Raw genomic sequence first — 17,979 nt, forward strand, 5'->3', positions numbered from 1 at the left:
GTCGTGCCCTCTTCGCCTCCTTTTGCTCATTGGGGGGCTTTGCTCGTAGTCCTCGCCGGGGCCCCATTGGGCCACCCCCAGGCAGCAACGCAAACAAGGCTCGACGGAGAGGGAAAGGTAAAGGTAGAGAGAGAGATAGAAAGGCGGGGGGGTGGAGGGGGGGAAAGGAGTGACAGGGAGAGAGGGAAAGAGAGGGAGAGAGGGGAGAGGGGAAGAAAGAGAAGCAGCCGAAAGAAGAGCAGCAGAGAATTTTGAGCAGCGGGGAGGCTAAGCTCACCAGCTGCTCGGCAGCAGAAACGAGCGACAGCCTGCAAATGTGTGAGGCAGTGAGAAGAGGGGAGGGGAGGGGAGGGGAGGGGAGGGGAGAGGAGAGGAGAGCACCCAAGATAAAGTAGAAGAAGAGAAAACGAGGAGCGGGAGCAGCAGGAGGAAGAGAATCAAGAGCTTGATTCACCCACTTGATGATTTCCGAGCAGAACAGTTGCTGCCTCGTGTCTTGCAGCCTTTTCCCTCGTCTCAGCACGCCACCAGCATTCTCCCTGTCCCGCTTCTTCCTCCTCTTCACCTCACCTCTTCTCCAAGATTGTTGAAGGGAAGGACGGGCTCAAGGCTTGTCTCGGAAAGAGGAGCCAGGGGAAGAGACCTGGAGCACAAATCAGGAAGTTTAAAGTCCAGAAGAAGGAGAGGAGGGGGAGGAGGGAGAGGGAGAGGAGGGAGAGGGAGAGGGAGAGGTGGAGGCAGAAGAAGGGCAGGTCACATCACCACCCAGAACGTCCGTCGATCTCCTTCTGATATTTCTCTCCTTCCTGAACAGGAATAAGACGTGAAGAGAGTGAAACATGCTTACAATACTAAAGGGAGTGGCAGGGAAGGGGAGAAAAGGGAGGGAGGGAATCAGGAGAGAATAAGCAGGAGACAGTGGGTGGAAGGAGAGCGAAGGTGAGGAGGGGAGCAGTAGATGGGCGGAGAGAGGAGAGAGGAAGGAAAGAAGCAAGTTGTTCTTACAGGGATAGACTGGCCAGGGCCATACTGAGGAGGAATATCCATCACCTGTATCATAACAGTCAGAAGAAGGTGAGAACAAACAAAAGACAAGACAAGACAAGACAAGACAAGACAAGACAAGACAAGACAAGACAAGACAAGACAAGACAAGACAAGACAAAAACAAACAAGTCTAAGAGAAAAGACAGAAACAGCAGACGGAGAGAACTGAGATTGATCGCAGGCAGGAAAGTGCAGCAGCAACGATCTCACATGAGTGTAGTAGTCACTCTTAGTTGCCATGTAGGTCGGCCTCTCCTCAAACGCCGCCAGCCATCTCTCTATTCCCTTCCACTTCCCGTTGCCTGTCACCCCATCACCCACCTGCTGATTGCCGCCCTAGCAAAAGACCTCTCATCTGGAATCCCTTCCAGTACAGGCAGGAGGGAATCATTCGCTCGATGTGCTGCAAGGAAGGTCAGCGAGGAGGAGGATGGAGATCAGCTCTGAACAGCTCTTCTTACCGAGATGTACTGCAGGTCGACGATGGAAGGGTTGTCCCCTCCTAGGAACCAGGGGCCGGGCGAGCTAGTCAACGCCTCGTCCACCTGTGGAGAGAGTGAGGAGGGAGAAGAGAGGAGAGTGTAGAAAGAGTGGATGGGGGGAAGGGAGCGATGGAGGGAGAGGAGAAGAAAAGAGAGGGAGCAGAGAGAAAATGGAGGAGGGAGAAGATGGAAGTGGGTGGTGAGAACAGGGAAAGGTGACAGATAGAAATGTTTTCACCAGGTTCAGAGTTGCCTCGAAAGAAGATTTCCCAAAAGATCCTTTCGGGGTTGACAAAAGTCAGATACATCCTCCTCCTCCTCCTCCTCCTCCTTCTCCTCCTCCTCCTCCTCCTGCAAAACAAAAGAACAAGAACAAGAACAAGAACAAGAACAAGAACAAGAACAAGAACAAGAACAAGAACAAGAACAAGAACAAGAACAAGAACAAGAACAAGAACCAGAACCAGAACCAGAACCAGAACCAGAACCAGAACCAGAACCAGAACAAGAACAAGAAGGGCAAGGGCAAGAGCAGGAGCAGGAGCAAAAACCACTTCATCGTATCTTACCAGGTTGAAACACAAATCCACACCAGTCTCCGAAGAGTCTCCTTTCGAGCTGCACGAGCAGTTATAAAGAGAAACATTCATTCTTCTTCCTCTACACTTCAACAAAATCTCTTCCTTAAACCCATTGCTACGCGTGCTTCACCTCCTCCTCAATCACCACCACCACCAATATCACCACTCACACTACCACTGAAACTCCCTGCCTTCTTTCCCTTTCCCTCTCCTCCCTTCCTCGCCTTGTTCTACCTGCATCAGCGAGTTTGCTCGATCCATGAGCTTTTCGTCCGATCGGGGCAGCATCGGGTTGCTCTCGGACAAGGAGTCAAGTACCTGTGCAGCTAGTTCATGCCCTCCCCCTCGAGCTTTACAGCTCAACCTGCATGATGTACACACTTTCACTGATCATCTTCCCGTCTACCTCGACGACTGGCAGGAGGCCCTGGCAAGCAGCATCGTCATGGTGAGCCGACGGGTGGAGCCACACGAACGTGCACAGACAGCAAGAGCAACAATGGCATATCCATCCGCACAAACAGAGCTCATGAGCAGAGGAGGAGATCGCAAGCAGACACAGGCGCAGGCGCAGGCACTTGTGACATACCCGGGGATTTTTAGCAAGGAACCAGTCAGGCTTGTCACCATAGGATCGCATGTTGATGAGCTCGATCTTGTAGGGGATCTTCTTCTCTTCCAGCAGCAGCCAGACCTTTTGACAGTACGGGCACCATGCAGCACTGTCCCTGTAGAGCACAACCCTGATCTCCTTCTCGTCATGGCCGAAGAGACGGAGCTTGTTCTCACGATGCGTCGGCCCCTCTCCTCTCATCCTCTGCTGTTTCTCCTCGATCAGCCTCGCTCCTGTCGCCGTCCCCTTCACCATCTCCTCCAGCTGCGCCCAGGACGGGGCGCCCTCGACGAAAGACTGGCTGAACTTCTGTTGGGTAGCGCCCTGACCAGAGAAAGCTCCGAAGATATTCATGTTCGCGCTCCTGCCGTGGCGTGTCAGGGGGTATCGACAAGAACAAGGCTCGCACGAAGAAGACGTCTTCCTGACACGCGGGGGGAAGGTTGAGCCTTGGAGGTTCGATCTGCTCAGCTGATCACGTAGGGAAGGAAGCTTGGTTGCTGATATGAACGCAGCTGTCGCGGGTATGCAGGCAGCGCCAATGATAAGAGACCGAACGAGGGGATTTGAACGGAAGAGCAATGGCCGGGTGACTTTTCTCAGAGGTCCTCCACGAACAAAGGTCATATCATGCAAGGCCCTCTGTTAAAGCATGAGAGGTCAGAACCCTGGTGATACTACTCGCTGCCACAACAAATTCATGTCTCAGTCACGACAAGCCTGGTCAGCCGAAAGGTGTCTTGCTCCGATGAGACTGCACTAAGACAGCTCTCAGTCCTTTATGTCACTGCTACGGTCCTGTCAAATCTACTCCTCCTATTCTCCTGCCTCTGCCTCCGTCCCTTCGTCTGTCTCCGTGTCTCCCCTCACTCCCTCTCCTTCCTTCCGCTTCTTGCCTTGCTCTTCTTCCTACATGCCATTCCTTATGAGTACCAACGTTCAGTGACAGAGAGACTTTTACCGGGCCCGGGGGTCGCCCGGCACCAGCCGGGGACATGGAATCGGTGAGGCGGGCTGGCCAGCTGAGGAATATGTTGATGACGTCAGTGGACATCCCTTCCTCCACTTGCGCAGATGCTGCCACCTTCCCCCTCTGAGATTAGAGCTCCACTCGAGAAATGTCTGACCCTTGAGGCAGACCTCGAGTGGACCTGTTGAGCTCGATCCGGGCGTGAGCCGATGGGAGTCCCCTAGTGGACAGGGGGGTGGGGGTCATTTGAATTTTCAAATCAGGTCGAACATTCCAGTCCTACCCAAGCTACAAACACCAGAGGGGGTAGTCTACCCTACCCGGAGGGACTATCTATGTACCCACCCTTTGATCTGAAAAAATACCCAGTTTTCCTGAACCTACTACACCATGACCCACACCGACCCACCCACCCACCAATATGGATTAGCTAGAAGAGGAGGGAGGGCCGGAACAAACAGACTCCGAACCCCGAAAGGGGGGTCCTTTATTGCGAAGTAGGGTACGTCTAACAGTATAGCCGATTGTACCCCTAAAATCCGGGAAGATATTTGAGAATGGATAAGGTAGGGTACAGTACCCTACCTGTGTGCCATGATTGCATTTGACCTTCTTTTAATTTTATTGGGTGGGTCCAATTTGACCATCCGATTTGAGTGACAGGGTGGTGGGAAAATGCCTCCGAGGGGGTACTTTTTCCTATGTGTGAGAGGGGTGGTGATGAGATCAGGGTTGTCAGAAAGGAACGATGGGCCGAAAATGGGCAGGAAATGAGTAGGTGGGGGTAGATGGTCCTTGGGGGTGGAGGTTTATATGGGGTAGTAGGGGTACTGCAACAAGGGTAGTACTAATTTGGGGGTAGGGTGATATTCAGGCAGGGTGTGGAGATAATTGGTGGTATGAAAGAGGGGGTAGGGGTACATCGGAATGGTTTGAAAGCGACTCCGGTTTGGATGCAAAGGGTATCAAAATATTTTGCAAACATCAATGGGAGTTTGAAATAATAAAAAAGGTTTTAATACTTTATGTGAACTATGAACTTCACACCTGGTAGGGTCAACCACGGAAGTGGAACATTCGAAACTACGGGGTGATTGTTCAAAAGGGGTGGGGGTTAAAAAGTAAGGGGTGGGGGTGGTGGAGTCGAAGCAACACAGCGACATCCTCGGCGGCTATGTCGTGGCAAGCCTACGTGGACGATCATCTGGTGGGGACAAGGAAGGTTTCCCATGCCGCTATCATAGGCCTCAATGGCGCGATTTGGGCCTCCTCCGCGAACTTCAAGGTGAGCACACAGAGCGGAAGGATTGTGTTGTCATATCAATGGCACATGGGAGTTGAGAGTGGGCAAAAAAGGCCTTGTGCTAGTTTGAGGCGAACTAGATGAATGTAGATGTTCTTATGTCTGAACGATGCGAGTTTGGAAGCTTGCTTTACGGAAAGAGAGCTGCTCTCTGATGTGCTAAGGATGTAAATTACCGCATTGGCAACCTCTCATGTCCCTTGAACGCTTCAGAGGGAAACTTTTTACATCGCTCTAATGCGGATTTGAACTTTCCAAGTGTGGAACTGGATGGTGCATTCATAGATGACTCTATCAATTATTGTGTTATTATCGCTATGTACGTGTGAACCTGCAGTGATATGTCGAGAAATCTGTTGCAACGAGAAAAAAACGAGCAACTATTAGGATATCATCATATATTTTCCACACCCAATTGTCAGTTCTTTTAATGCGACTCATCGAACTGTCACTACGGCATGAAATTTTCAGGAAATTGAATGTGTTGATAGTCTCTGCTTGTGTAGTAGTATCTGCTGTCGGCCATAGTGCAAGTGTCGCGAATTAGACTTGTAGCGAATCCAACAGAGGTTTCATTCTCTCACCATGTTTGATGTGAACAGATGAGCGCACAAGAAGGAGCCAGCATCGCAACTGCCATTGCAGGATCTCCCAACTCAGTGCTCGGCAGCGATGCGATGCCGGTGACTCTGCAGGGCGTCAAGTTCCTTGTGCTCCGTGCTGATGAAAGCTCAATCTACCTCCGCCATGTAGATCCGATGACCATGCTAGCCAGTTCTCTTCTGATGGATTTGCAGGGACCTGAGGGAGCTTGCATTGCCAAAACTAACCAGTGCATTCTCATTGGGATGTACGGTAGGGATAATTGTGCCAGTTTAGAAATATTCTCTAATTCAGTTACAGGCGAGAACCAACAAGCTGGAGATTGCAATGTTGTGGTAGAGAAACTTGCTGATTATCTGAAGGAGAATGGATATTGAGAACGGTATCTTTATTCATATTAAAAGAGTTTGACACAGTAGGCCTGATTTGCCTAAAGTTGATTTGGCCCGACGGTAGTAGACAAAATGTGTTGTTTTTGGCTTTGTTTATAATATTGTTTTCGTTCATGTGACTCACGCACACGGGGAAAAATGAGCTTTTAGATCTTGATGCTGCTCTTCGCGCTTTTCACTTTTCTCCAATCTGGTCTCTTACCCTTGCAACACGAGAACCCAGTTGCAAGCCGTTTTCTGGCCTGATGGAAGCTCTTGTCATTCTTGAAGATCCATTCCCTGTAGTAGAACATGTCGGATTTCCCAGGATCCGTTTCTTGCGGCCCACGCATGTTAGGCTTTACGCCGATCTTTCTGAACAAATCATAGACTCCCCATGTCGGGTTCTTCAACCCTCTGCATCCCTTCCCGTTTGCCTTCTTCCAGATACCGTCCATATCCTCTTCAACCATTCCTCGGATCATTTGATTGAGCCTGAGAGGATCCGACACGAGGATTCGCTTCCATCCCATCACGCAGTTGTCGGACTGAGCAGGCGCAGATTCCAAAGTGATCACTCCCTGAGACTTGGCGGTCCTCAGCAGATAATCCAAGTTCATGAGACGTTTCACAGAATTGCGATTGATGTCCATGGATGCGAGGGAGTCGTTGCTATCAGAATCGTTGGTAGAAGAGGAGTCCACCGAGGCATCCATTTCCATGCTTGATGAAAGGTCCATGTTCTCGTCATGACAAATGGGGCTGCAACTCGATCGGTTGCTGCTGCTGCTGCTGCTGCTGCTGCTGCTGCTGCTGGGCGATTGCAATGAGATATCCAAAGCAGGTGGTATGATCTCATCTACCTTGCATCTAAGTTCTTTGCAAGGAGTGCTCTTGTGTTCCACATCGAGAATTGAGGAGATGCTGGTCTTCTCACTACCCGTAGCAAGTGAGAGAAGCACGAAGCAAGCTTGTTCATCTGACATCTCAGATGAGGAGTTCTTGACCTTTATGTCCGAGATAGTTGTGTGCTTGTTGGTTTGCTTGACCTTTGTGTTGGGTTCCTTGTGCGCCTCTTGTCCATAATACGGGTAGATAGGATTGAAAGGCATGCAAGCTTGGTAATAAGAGTGTGAATAGTAGTGAGGAGGAACAACGCATGACGCAAAAGTTGTTCCATTGCTCTCTTGTTGGCATGTAGGGTTTCGATACTGTACCATCTCGGATCAACAGGATGTCTCGGTGTAAGTAGGGTGTTGGAGCACGGGCAAGTAGAAAGTCGGTTGGAATCCAGCCAGTTGCACAAGATGAACAAGAAGATGAGGGGGAGGGAATAGAAGCTACTGGCGCAGGAAGTGAGTTGAAACACAGGGATCAATGAAGGGGAAGGAGAGGTGGACCAGGACTTGGACCAGGAGAGGTCGCGGCGGGAGGGGAAGGGAACGGGCGGGGGAGGAAGGGCACCAGAGGCGGGAAGTTCTTTGTTGGACCGGACGGAAGGGAGGGGTGGTATTGCAAGATCTTGCGTAAGGGAGGGGTACATCCTGGGAAATAGGGGTAAGAATTTTGAATAGCTAAAGACTATCATCAAAGTATTCATATTTACTATGTAAGGAGATAAGTTAAAGGGGCATACATACCTCTCCAGTCCAAACGCCCACCCCAGCCCAATGTGCTACAAAGGAGTCGTGGTTGTATTTCTTACCGACCCCTAGCTCATGTGGACTATTGGAGGGGGTGGGGGTCCCGTACAGGGCCAATCGCCGCATGATTCGAAATTCAAATGGCCGTGCGATTTGAATCGACTCAAATCAGTTCGCTCGGAGCAGTTCAGCCTGCCAAGTGTGTGAATACCGTACCGTACGCCGGGCCCGTAGCCTACCGGCGGTCACGGCGGCCGCAGAACCGTTCGGCCCGGCCGGGAGGGTGGGTTGGGGGGGGGGGGGGGGGGGGCCGGGCCCGGCGTGCGGCACTGTAGCCGGCCGTGAGACGCTCCGTGAGACTACTGATTTCAGTACGAGGAGTAGACTGAGTCCGTTCAACTTGTTCAGAATCGGTAACCGTTGGGTCGGTCATCAATAAATAACGTCTGTAACGGATACAACCCCTCGTTGCGCAGTTACGTCGGCTTGAGATCTCAACCGAGCTCGTTTAAACCCCAATGGGGGTAGGGGTAGGAACCCGTGAATTGATGGCAAATCAGGCCTAATGACAGTGATAAGGTAGGGTGGGGTAGTATGCTGCTGGATGATACTCGAGGTCGGGTGGATGTGCTCCTGCACGGCCACTCTGAATCAGCTAAATTGTAAATAAATAGACTAATAACAAGAAATCAGAGATGGAAAGATCATTTGAAGGACTACTGAAGTTTTGATTGGAGTCTAATTGATGAATCTTAAATGCTGGCAGGCATCGTTTGGGATGACATCTTCAAATAACAAACTTATCTCTTATTGAAGAAACTTCGGGTATTGCTAGGGGATCAGCGTCTTCATGGAAGGAGCAGGCGGCGTTGAAGGTAAGGAAGCAGAGGGGAAGGGAGAGGAGGATAGGAAGGACGAGGACGAGGAGGGACGAAATGCATGGCGGCAAGGACATGCCGTGGCTGGATCCGACTCAATGGTAGAGGAGGACAATCGAATTGTGACGTACAGTGCATGGACATTGAGTAACGAAAATCAGGACAGGAGGTAGGTGGGACGATGAGTTTGAAACGATCGACTTAGAGATTATCAGAGTCTGATGAGATTTTTGTAATGCTCGTTGATGTTCGTGAGAAGTCGGGCGTGTGAGATGATGTCATGCAAGTACACTGCCGACAAGAAAGTTTCTCATGAGTGCTTGTGAGCCCGCAGGGACGATAGGGAAGCTGAGCAATAGGATAACTTGAATCGAGAGCGAGTAATAGGGTGATGAAAAGAGTTTGATACTGAAAGAGACTGCGCTGTTGCCTTGCGTCTCTGCTTGTAGAAGCCGATAGACTGCTTGCCCGACGAGGGAACTCAAGGAGTCTTTTTCAAGGTGTTTGAGTACAAGGCTGGCTAGTGCTGAAGGACGGCATGGCGAGGACGCGATCAATGTCTGCGATCGCAGCCGCAGCGAACCAGGTGATGACGATGCCTTCTATGTACGGGCTGGGCCCTCCTAACCTTGCAGTAGGAGGAGTTTCGCCCTGACGAGGCTTCGAAGGGTTTGGATGGAGGAAAGAGGTACGAGGAGGGAGGAGTAAGACGGTTCGGGCGGGGAGAATGAAACGAGTCCAGGGATCGCCCAGTGCTGACTAGGCAGCTTTCTCGCATGGAGGCAGGGCGGCAGAGCCCTCCTCCCAGCGGCTCCAACCCAGAGCTGAAACAGACCTACATAATCCTGACTTGCGTCCTGGCTCTTGTCGCGCTCATGTAAGGAAGCAAGCTGCTGTGCTGGAGGTCGAGGATTGTGCTTGTTGATATGGTGATGTAGGGCATTTATTTTCTTCACTCTGCCGCCTCTGTCGACTGTAGAGAGTAGAGATAACAAATTCATCTGGCACCCGACAAAAGGTAGGAGACGCTGCTTTGCCACGGCATCTGTTGAGCTCTCCTTGGTTCCGTCCGCTGCTCTTCTTCTGTTATCCACTCTCTTCTCTTCCTTTGTTTCCTTCTGCTTTCTTGCGTCCTCCTGACTTTCGACGCCAGCTGAGCATTTCAGACGGGACAAGGACTTGCTGTTGGCGTATCGAACACTACACAAATGGAGGTAGGGCGATGAAGATGAAGGAACGAAGACTTATGTGCATTGCAGATTGTTATTGGGGATGTCTATGCTGTATATCTTGCTGCAGACTTTCTGCATTCCAGGCATTCTTCTTGTCCATGTCTTGGTTGACAAGGTTGACTTTTGTGAATCAGGGAGCGGAACGACGATGAACGTTCTCGCTGGATGTCTATTCAAAGATGTCATTCCGCATGGGGAGTACTTGGTTGCCCTTCCTTATGCTCTCGGTATCCCTACCGACCTTATTATCGCGACCGGGGGGCTGAGCATGTCTTGGCAGGGTGTGCAACTGCAGGGGCAGTGCTGTGTTACCTGCTATCGCTGGCGCTGCTGAAAGATTTTGTATCCCGCAAGTACGAGATGTTTCTATCGCATGTTGACCTCGTTCCTCATTCTTCGCTTCCTTGTACAGTTTTCCCACCCGGGTAGCGTCTCTCCGGCAGGTTCTGCAACCAGCTAACCAACTTGAGGAGTCGCTGACGAAGTGCACGCAGATGATGATGGGATCCGACAACCTATTCTTCTTAGTCTTGTAAGCAGGAGGAGGGGGTTTAGGGCTTAGGGCTTAGGGGGAGCCGACTGACGAGGAGAGCAGATCCATGAGGGTCTCCCAATGATCCCCGCATGGTTCCTCAACATTTCATTACCGCTCGTGCCGATCCCTGTATGGCAGGTGATGCAAGTTGCTGATTCCTGTCCTACCGGTCTCTTAATGCTCGCAGTTCGCCGGAGCAACTTTGATCGGAGCTCTTCCTGCCAGCCTCCTAGCAGGTAACAGCATCCACCCCCTTCCTCCCCTTCCGCCAAGGATGACAAGGGAGGTGCAGTGGAGACAGGAGCTGCGCTATCTAGGCTGGAGGCTGGAGAAGACTTGTTAAAGCCAAGTGCGAGGTAAGCCTGAAGGATCCCCCCGTCGTTTCAATCCACTCATCCTAGCCCCTTGCCTTCCTCTGGCGCCCTCTCCCCTCCCCCTTTCCTCCATCGCCGCCTTTCGTGCTCCGTTTTGCTTCATTCACTGCACTCTCCCGGCCTTGATCTTTATGTGCTGTTGGGGTCCAGCTCGAGTAATTCCGGTTTTCAGGCAGCTCTTTCTGCTCTTCCTACTCGCGCTTGTAGCAGCTGTCCCCGCCCTCTCGAGGTCTCTTGCCCGCCTGCAGTGCTATGGCCGCTCCTCTCTGACTGGTTGGCTGGCAGACGTCTGAGTGTCAAACTGATGGACTTGGACGCGCCGGACGCCGCGCTCAAAGTCTCGAGGTGATCATCGGAGCGAATAAAATCGTGTGACCGTGTCTCGCGGGTATGGGCCCGGCCCGGCGTGTGAGTCACGGTGGCCGGGCGGCGCCGGGGCGCCGGGGCCCGGAACATGACTCTGTGACCGAATGAAAACTTGAAAACTGACAGTCACGGAGTTGGCGACCGTTGTACGCCGCCCGGGTCGCCCGGCGGGCCGGTCACGCCGGGCCCGCGGCGCCGGGGGCGGGGGGGGGCGGGGGGGCGGGGGGCGCCGCCGCGGGTGACGGCCGGGCGGTGCTGCTCCCGAGCCTCACGGCAGCCGGGCGGGCCGGGCCGCGCGCGGCGGGACGGACTCTCCGGACGGAGCCTGAGTGTCACAAGTTGCGCAGCCATCAAAGCATTTAGCTAATTAGGCATTTCAGAATACTTCTTCAACTTAAGTTTCTCCTTCAAAGGCCTCAACCTTGAAGCTTTTCATAATTTCACTTTTTTTCATGGCCACCTGCAATAGTTACTCAATATTCTGAGGATCACTTTACTATCTTATTCGCAATACAAATTATTTATCAATATTTTTTTTCCTACAAGATAGAGGGGTTATTCACCCTGAAGTCAACAAGGATCCAAAATCAAACGTTGTGCTTTTGGATCGTTTCATTCATACACCCCCTCAACCACGTGTTCCTGATGACCTCTCTTCCACACCACCTACCCCTATTATCATGTCTCCATTTCCTCGTACCCCAAGTACCCTGAGACCTACAGAGGTGGTTGACCACCCCTGGGCAAGTCAGGTTAAACAGCCCCAGCCGCTCTGTTGTAACATTCTTGCAAAAACAATTGAAAAATCAGGTTCAATGTTGGAATATACAAAGAAAATTTGAGATATTTCATATTTTGGACTCGAAGACCCTGAATCTAGCTGCACTCCAAACCAGCCCCACCCATAAAAGAGTGGACCACCCTACCCTGCCTCAAGTACCACCCCAAACTTGACAACCCACCTCTTCTTTGACACAACAACCCACCCATCGAAATGTAACGTCCCACCCCCTGCTCATCACTACCCCCTGTTTGAGAGAGACACCCCTGTAAATGTACCACTACCCATGTCTTATTATCAAGACAGATGTCTGCAGAATCGAAACGTATCAGTACCCTACAACAAATTAGACTACCCGTTATCTCCTCTATCTCGTACCCACGTATTTAGAGTCAACGAAGGTACCCCCTCAATATCCTACCCTATTTAAAGTACCCCAACCCCCGATAGACGATAGGTTGTTAACACCTCGATAGACAACCGTACCCCCTCCCAATAACCCCACCCCCAACCACATCAAATGTTGGATCGCACTTGTTCATGGCATTCCGTCACCAGCATCCCCATCCTCCTCCCCTGCCCTGCCCGCCGCCGCCGCTGGCTCCTCCTCCTCCCCTGTTAGCTCATACTCGCGTGCGCCCTTCCTCCCCTCTCTATCTTCGTCTGTTCTCCTCTCTCTATCACTGGAAACGCCCCCTGATCTCGCCTTGCGCACAATGCTCGCTGCGACTGCTTGACTCACGGCACAACTCACGAGGCGTGCATGCACGTCGTATGCCATGTTTCTTTCGTATCTACTCCTGCCAAAATCCTATCCCCATGGAAATCCCTTTAATCCTCTCCGTTCGCTACTCTTGCTGTCCCGACGTCACTTTCCCGCCGCAACAGTCTTCACATCTGCCCATCAGTCTCTGCCTGTGCATCTCCGCGTGTGATTGTTCATGTCCGGCCGCATGCTCTGCTCTTCTTATACCTTTCGCTCCTTTGCTTGCAACATGCAAGTCATGGTGAATCGTCTTCCTCAGGTCATTGCGCCGACTACTCCGGTCTACTGCTCGTTCAGGCGCATCGAGACTGGGTCTGCTCTAGATTCTTGGCGACCCCTTCCTAGTCAAACTCCCTAACTGACGGCACTGCATCCTCGGTTACTGCACACTAGAGGATTCGGTCAGCAGAGCTGCCATGCTTACCGCCAGGCCGAATCGCTCCAAGGATGAGTCGGGGGGGCAGCACTGGACACCGTACAATTGCTCCGGGTGGCCCTATGGCTACTACAGCACGCAGGGTAGGAGGCCGCACATGGAGGATCACTTTCAGGTGTCTGTGTTGAACACTGCCTTGCATCAGGTAGTTGCAATCGAGTTCGAACTGGGGGGGTGCTGAACCATTTCATGCGCCAAGGGCATCAACTTCTTCGGGGTGTTCGACGGGCATTCGGGAACTCGATGTGCAGAATTCCTCAAGAAGAATCTTGTTGGATATCTTACAAATTCGATCAGGAAAGTGAACCTGCCACTTGAGCTGAATTTGTTTGACAGCTGCTGCAGCAATGTGGACTTTAACCAAGTGAACGAATTCAGCAAAGCGATTTCGAACAGCTACCTTGAATGCGACCGAAATTTTCTGGTGAGGCTCTCAGGTGTGTAGATCAACGTGCATTGACCAATATTTTTGTTGTGCAGGAGATTGCTGTGAACAATCGATGGTTTGACGGGTCGACTGCAACAACGGTATGTTGTTGTTCTGATGTACTGTACCTTTGTGAAGCCTCTCAACCAAACTGGTGCCAGGCAATCCTTTACCATCAATCTGTTTATGTTGCGAACGTTGGAGACTCGAGAACAATACTTGCCCGTCTTGGTCAAGTTGGAAACATGCCCGTACTTATTCCATGTTCTGACGGATCTTCGAAGGCGATTCCACTCTCCGACGATCACAAACCGTCCAGGTTTCCTTTCGATTGTGGCAGTTAGCGGGGGAATCCTAACCCTGTTTGATGCAGACCCGATGAACAAGAACGAATCATCGCAGCGGGAGGATCGATCATCAAGTAAAGTGACTTCACTCGCTCTCTTGCGCTCAATTCCTTCAGGATCGGCGTACCACGTGTGGATGGGCTTCTTGCTACCTCGAGATCTTTTGGTGATGGCAGGTGAGCGGTAGCATGCTCTGTGCAGAATGAAGCTGAAAGAAGCTGGATAGCTTGAAGACTAGTAACAAGGCAGTGATTGCTGACCCTGAGGTATTTCTCAATAGAGCCAGTAGCCCGCCAGATAGTAACCTTCTTGATAGGTCAAACACTACACTCTCAGTCCAGGGGATGAAGTCAGAACAATTGATATGCCAACTTGACTTGACGCTGAAGATTGTGTAACAGTACATGATCATGGCGAGCGATGGTGTGTGGGATGTCGTCTCGAACAAGGTGACATCCAGACTATGCAGCATGACGCAGATCTCACAAACATCTCGCAGCAAGCGGTCGAAATTGCCATAAAACATGAGGACCCACAGAAGGTCTTGTGTCTTAGCCTCTTCTGATCCATGATGACGTCAGCTCTCCATAGGCATCCAAGGCGATCGTAGAAGAAGCGCTCAAGAAGGGGAGCAACGACAACATCACAGTCTTGGTGGTTGACCTGCGATCTACGTTCACCAATAGCCCTCCGAAAAGTCTGCAGGCAATTGTCTCCTCTCCTTGCTCGCTCGTTGCTCGCTGATGCTGTTCCTGGCAGGCTGTCGAGAAGAAACCGCTCAAGGTCTTGCTGGCGGAGACTCTGCTGTGTGAATGCTGACATCTGAAAGGGGGGAGTGCGTGAGGAAGACGACGAAGCGGACGTCTTTGAGTGCAAACGCGTACGTCAGATTATGTTGCCTTTCCTTGCTGATGGAATTACGTTCAGCTTGTGGGAGAGAAGCCTTGCTATGCCGGCTGGCTGTGGAAACGAAAGACAAAGAAGAATGTGAGCGGTTGCTCGCAATGTCTTCTGAGCTCTCACCTTTCTTTCCAGGGCTTCCTCGACAACTTCACCACAGAGTGGCAGAAGCGATGGTATGAACTCCACAGGTCCTGCCCAGCTCCTGCCCAGCTGCTGAGCTCTGACAACCCAGCAGAGTCGTAGAGGATAGCAACGAGGAGAGCTCGATGCACGCCAACTGGCAGGTGCAGACAAGAGGTGCAGGAGCGATTCGGTAGCTTATGCCGGTGCTAAGGTCGTCCACTTCATCCTCGCCTACTACACGGACGACTCGGAAGCCTCGAGGGTCTCTCGTCCTCTTTTCCCTCGGGCTTCTCATCTCGCTCATCATGATGGCAGGCTAGCATAGCCCCCCGCAAGCCGCTTTCACTGGGTGACCTGCCCTGCCGCCATCCGGCTGAGCCTGACCGTCTGCCCAGATCCAACCTACACGGCGAGGCGAGAGGCAGCCAACGACTCCAACGGTCGTTACTGTGTGTCAGTCCAGGTGAGCGAGGGAGGGGAGACGGGTGGAGGCAACGGGTGCTGACGCATAAGGGGGGGGTGGGGTTCGCCAGGATGCCAAGTCGGGCAAAGTTTATCTGCTGTCGGCGATGAGGTGGGTAATCAGGACGAGGATCGTGGCTCTGATTCATGCCGCAGCGAGAGCGAGATCAACGGCTGGCTGGATGCTCTCAACAAACTGTTCAAGGTACTCCCTAGCGCCCTCGCGTTGCTTTCTCGCTCCTGTTGCTCACTCACACTCGCCTCTACTTCAGGTGCAGGATGCTCCCCATCCTATGAACATGCGCTACTGATCGCAGAAATGACTGTGTATAAGAGGGAAAAAGTTATTCTTTAACATTGAATGATACAAACTTGAAACTTGATCGAACCGTCACTTGCCAAGGGCCGCGGCCCGCAAACCATTGAACAGTGGCCGTGCGTCGAGGCCAGGCGGCCCTTTACCCGGCCCGGCGCTGAGTTACTTTGAAGTTGATCTCACAGAGCTGACGTCGGACCGTACCGGGTCAACTTCAAAGCTTGAAATCGCCGCCGGGCGGCCGCCGGTTCAGTTCCGAGCCTAGTTCGGAATCCCCGGGCCCGGACTACTACTGGATGAACTCGGACTTGAGTAAAAAGTTTTGACCGCTAGGTTCCGGCGGGATCATCCCGGTTCTGATCGGAATGTTGTACCGTAAGTTTTACTCTACTAGCCTATCTGCCGGTATACATTTGACCTGCCTTGAGCGAGCGGAAACAGCCGGTCGGGCGGGGGGGGTGCACGAGATATGCTGACGGTGACCGACCGACTGTCTTGTGGTGGAAAGGTGCTGTTTTACTGATAAGCAGGAGCAACGTCGACCTCGAATTATTCCATATCGAGAGTTTTCGAGAAGCACATTCCTCATGCTGCATAACTATCCTTCAACATATAACGTTTCAGGTCCGATCCGCGATGGCTGACAACTTTACTACACTTGCGCTGACATGGGAATATTATAACCCCTACACAAAACGGTCTTAGATATACCTTGGGAGTAATGGGGGTATTTTACCATCAAAGAGAGGGGTAGAGGTGCTACTTCGAATGAGTACAGTCGGGGGTGAGGGTGGCCGCGAGGGAAATCAAGGTTAAAACAGATCCGAATCGTCCTCTCGCTAGATATCGTGCTCGACCTCGTCTGCTTCGGCTCCTCCTCCTGTTGTGATCGTCGACTCTCGTCTGCGCTCCTACTTGAGACCATCGTATATCCTCCTATTTCTCTCTTCTCTCTCACCTCTTCTAGAATGCAAACAAACAGCAAAGCGCCCAAGGTATCCGTTACCATAGTGTACGAAAACTTTTGGCTAGAATCTCATTCGAAGCGAAATCTCAGACGCGCCAGTCGCAGACAGCAAGCCAACGAGGATATTTGCAACCAGATTGCTGCGCAAACAGACATGCTTCTTCAGAGTGTGCGAGCAGCGAGTTCAAAACGAAGCGCAAGAACTACTGTAGTTCTGTCGTCGAAATGGAGCAAGTATATCAATGTTAATATGATGTCACAATTAGATTTTGAGATCTGAAGAAATAAACCACTTCTTACACCTTGCGAGAGTGTAGATATGAAGTTTATTTTAACACCAACACATCGCCTTCGAAGATCCGTCAGAACATGGAATAAGCACGGGCATGTTTCCAACTTGACCAAGACGGGCAAGTATTGTTCTCGAGTCTCCAACGTTCGCAACATAAACAGATTGATGGTAAAGGATTGCCTGGCACCAGTTTGGTTGAGAGGCTTCACAAAGGTACAGTACATCAGAACAACAACATACCGTTGTTGCAGTCGACCCGTCAAACCATCGATTGTTCACAGCAATCTCCTGCACAACAAAAATATTGGTCAATGCACGTTGATCTTCACACCTGAGAGCCTCACCAGAAAATTTCGGTCGCATTCAAGGTAGCTGTTCGAAATCGCTTTGCTGAATTCGTTCACTTGGTTAAAGTCCACATTGCTGCAGCAGCTGTCAAACAAATTCAGCTCAAGTGGCAGGTTCACTTTCCTGATCGAATTTGTAAGATATCCAACAAGATTCTTCTTGAGGAATTCTGCACATCGAGTTCCCGAATGCCCGTCGAACACCCCGAAGAAGTTGATGCCCTTGGCGCATGAAATGGTTCAGCACCCCCCCAGTTCGAACTCGATTGCAACTACCTGATGCAAGGCAGTGTTCAACACAGACACCTGAAAGTGATCCTCCATGTGCGGTCTCCTACCAACACACTATCGGTTCTTGGCACACACACAGCAAGGGAAAGGACAGACCATCTTAGAATTTGTGCATGATCTACTTTTCTGGTTGAGGGGAACCACTAGCCTGAGTGGTCACGTGAGGCTCCTCACGTTCGAGCGAGCATCCCTCGTGCGTTCGCTTAGGTCTGCTGCCTGCTCCTCCTCGAGGTCCAATCGTACGGAAGGCTGCCAAGCACTCGAAACTCACCGCTGAGTCTCTTTACTCAAAGTTAAGTCACTGAGCTGTGCATGTAGCAGTCGAGCTTCCGAAAGTTCAGACGGACGGTCCAGCCCCGCCGGACCGGCCGGGCCCAGACGGTGACCGTCCGACACGGTGACCGTGCTGTCCGAGCCGTCCGATCGGCGATCGGACTCGTGACAGCGGCGGCCGGGCCGGGTGTAGTGATCTCTGAGGCGGGTATGTTTTTGAACACACTTGCGATCCATGCCAGGATGAGGC

At 51.7% G+C, this 17,979-nt stretch overlaps 6 protein-coding genes across 6 annotated transcripts; 5 read left to right on the top strand and 1 right to left on the bottom strand.

Moving 5' to 3' along the window:
* Positions 1 to 437: 437 nt before the first annotated feature.
* On the bottom strand, positions 438 to 2,924 carry GUITHDRAFT_158659 (hypothetical protein; the record flags this gene model as incomplete). The annotated part of the gene is made up of 10 exons (XM_005823712.1): positions 438 to 503; positions 571 to 643; positions 1,016 to 1,050; positions 1,258 to 1,349; positions 1,396 to 1,450; positions 1,509 to 1,592; positions 1,768 to 1,808; positions 2,099 to 2,147; positions 2,475 to 2,537; positions 2,700 to 2,924. The coding sequence occupies 10 exons, from the start codon at positions 2,922 to 2,924 to the stop codon at positions 438 to 440; spliced, it is 783 nt and encodes a 260-aa protein (XP_005823769.1).
* Positions 2,925 to 4,848: 1,924 nt separating this feature from the next.
* Positions 4,849 to 6,016, top strand: GUITHDRAFT_89929 (hypothetical protein). Its single transcript, XM_005823713.1, has 4 exons — positions 4,849 to 4,978; positions 5,599 to 5,745; positions 5,794 to 5,851; positions 5,900 to 6,016. The coding sequence occupies exons 1-4, from the start codon at positions 4,868 to 4,870 to the stop codon at positions 5,974 to 5,976; spliced, it is 393 nt and encodes a 130-aa protein (XP_005823770.1). The 5' UTR covers positions 4,849 to 4,867; the 3' UTR covers positions 5,977 to 6,016.
* Positions 6,017 to 6,619: 603 nt separating this feature from the next.
* On the top strand, positions 6,620 to 7,437 carry GUITHDRAFT_155154 (hypothetical protein). Its single transcript, XM_005823714.1, has one exon. It carries the CDS (start codon positions 6,727 to 6,729, stop codon positions 7,054 to 7,056), a length of 330 nt encoding a protein of 109 aa, XP_005823771.1. The 5' UTR covers positions 6,620 to 6,726; the 3' UTR covers positions 7,057 to 7,437.
* A 1,592-nt stretch (positions 7,438 to 9,029) lies between these two features.
* Positions 9,030 to 10,981, top strand: GUITHDRAFT_145528 (hypothetical protein; the record flags this gene model as incomplete). The annotated part of the gene is made up of 10 exons (XM_005823715.1): positions 9,030 to 9,077; positions 9,130 to 9,179; positions 9,255 to 9,368; positions 9,430 to 9,509; positions 9,858 to 10,004; positions 10,218 to 10,255; positions 10,319 to 10,396; positions 10,446 to 10,494; positions 10,551 to 10,614; positions 10,918 to 10,981. The coding sequence occupies 10 exons, from the start codon at positions 9,030 to 9,032 to the stop codon at positions 10,979 to 10,981; spliced, it is 732 nt and encodes a 243-aa protein (XP_005823772.1).
* A 1,980-nt stretch (positions 10,982 to 12,961) lies between these two features.
* On the top strand, positions 12,962 to 15,554 carry GUITHDRAFT_145529 (hypothetical protein; the record flags this gene model as incomplete). Its single annotated transcript, XM_005823716.1, has 20 exons — positions 12,962 to 13,126; positions 13,181 to 13,405; positions 13,462 to 13,509; positions 13,547 to 13,639; positions 13,693 to 13,727; positions 13,782 to 13,829; positions 13,872 to 13,931; positions 13,982 to 14,021; positions 14,157 to 14,204; positions 14,255 to 14,296; positions 14,515 to 14,538; positions 14,585 to 14,635; positions 14,683 to 14,742; positions 14,791 to 14,831; positions 14,962 to 15,043; positions 15,097 to 15,130; positions 15,177 to 15,244; positions 15,315 to 15,355; positions 15,400 to 15,448; positions 15,522 to 15,554. 20 exons carry the CDS (start codon positions 12,962 to 12,964, stop codon positions 15,552 to 15,554), a joined length of 1,287 nt encoding a protein of 428 aa, XP_005823773.1.
* An 875-nt stretch (positions 15,555 to 16,429) lies between these two features.
* On the top strand, positions 16,430 to 16,832 carry GUITHDRAFT_155155 (hypothetical protein). The gene has a single exon (XM_005823717.1). The coding sequence runs from the start codon at positions 16,528 to 16,530 to the stop codon at positions 16,804 to 16,806; it is 279 nt and encodes a 92-aa protein (XP_005823774.1). The 5' UTR covers positions 16,430 to 16,527; the 3' UTR covers positions 16,807 to 16,832.
* The last annotated feature ends 1,147 nt before the right edge of the window (positions 16,833 to 17,979 follow it).

Source organism: Guillardia theta (genome assembly GCF_000315625.1).
Source record: "Guillardia theta CCMP2712 unplaced genomic scaffold GUITHscaffold_104, whole genome shotgun sequence".
Lineage (NCBI taxonomy): Eukaryota > Cryptophyceae > Pyrenomonadales > Geminigeraceae > Guillardia > Guillardia theta.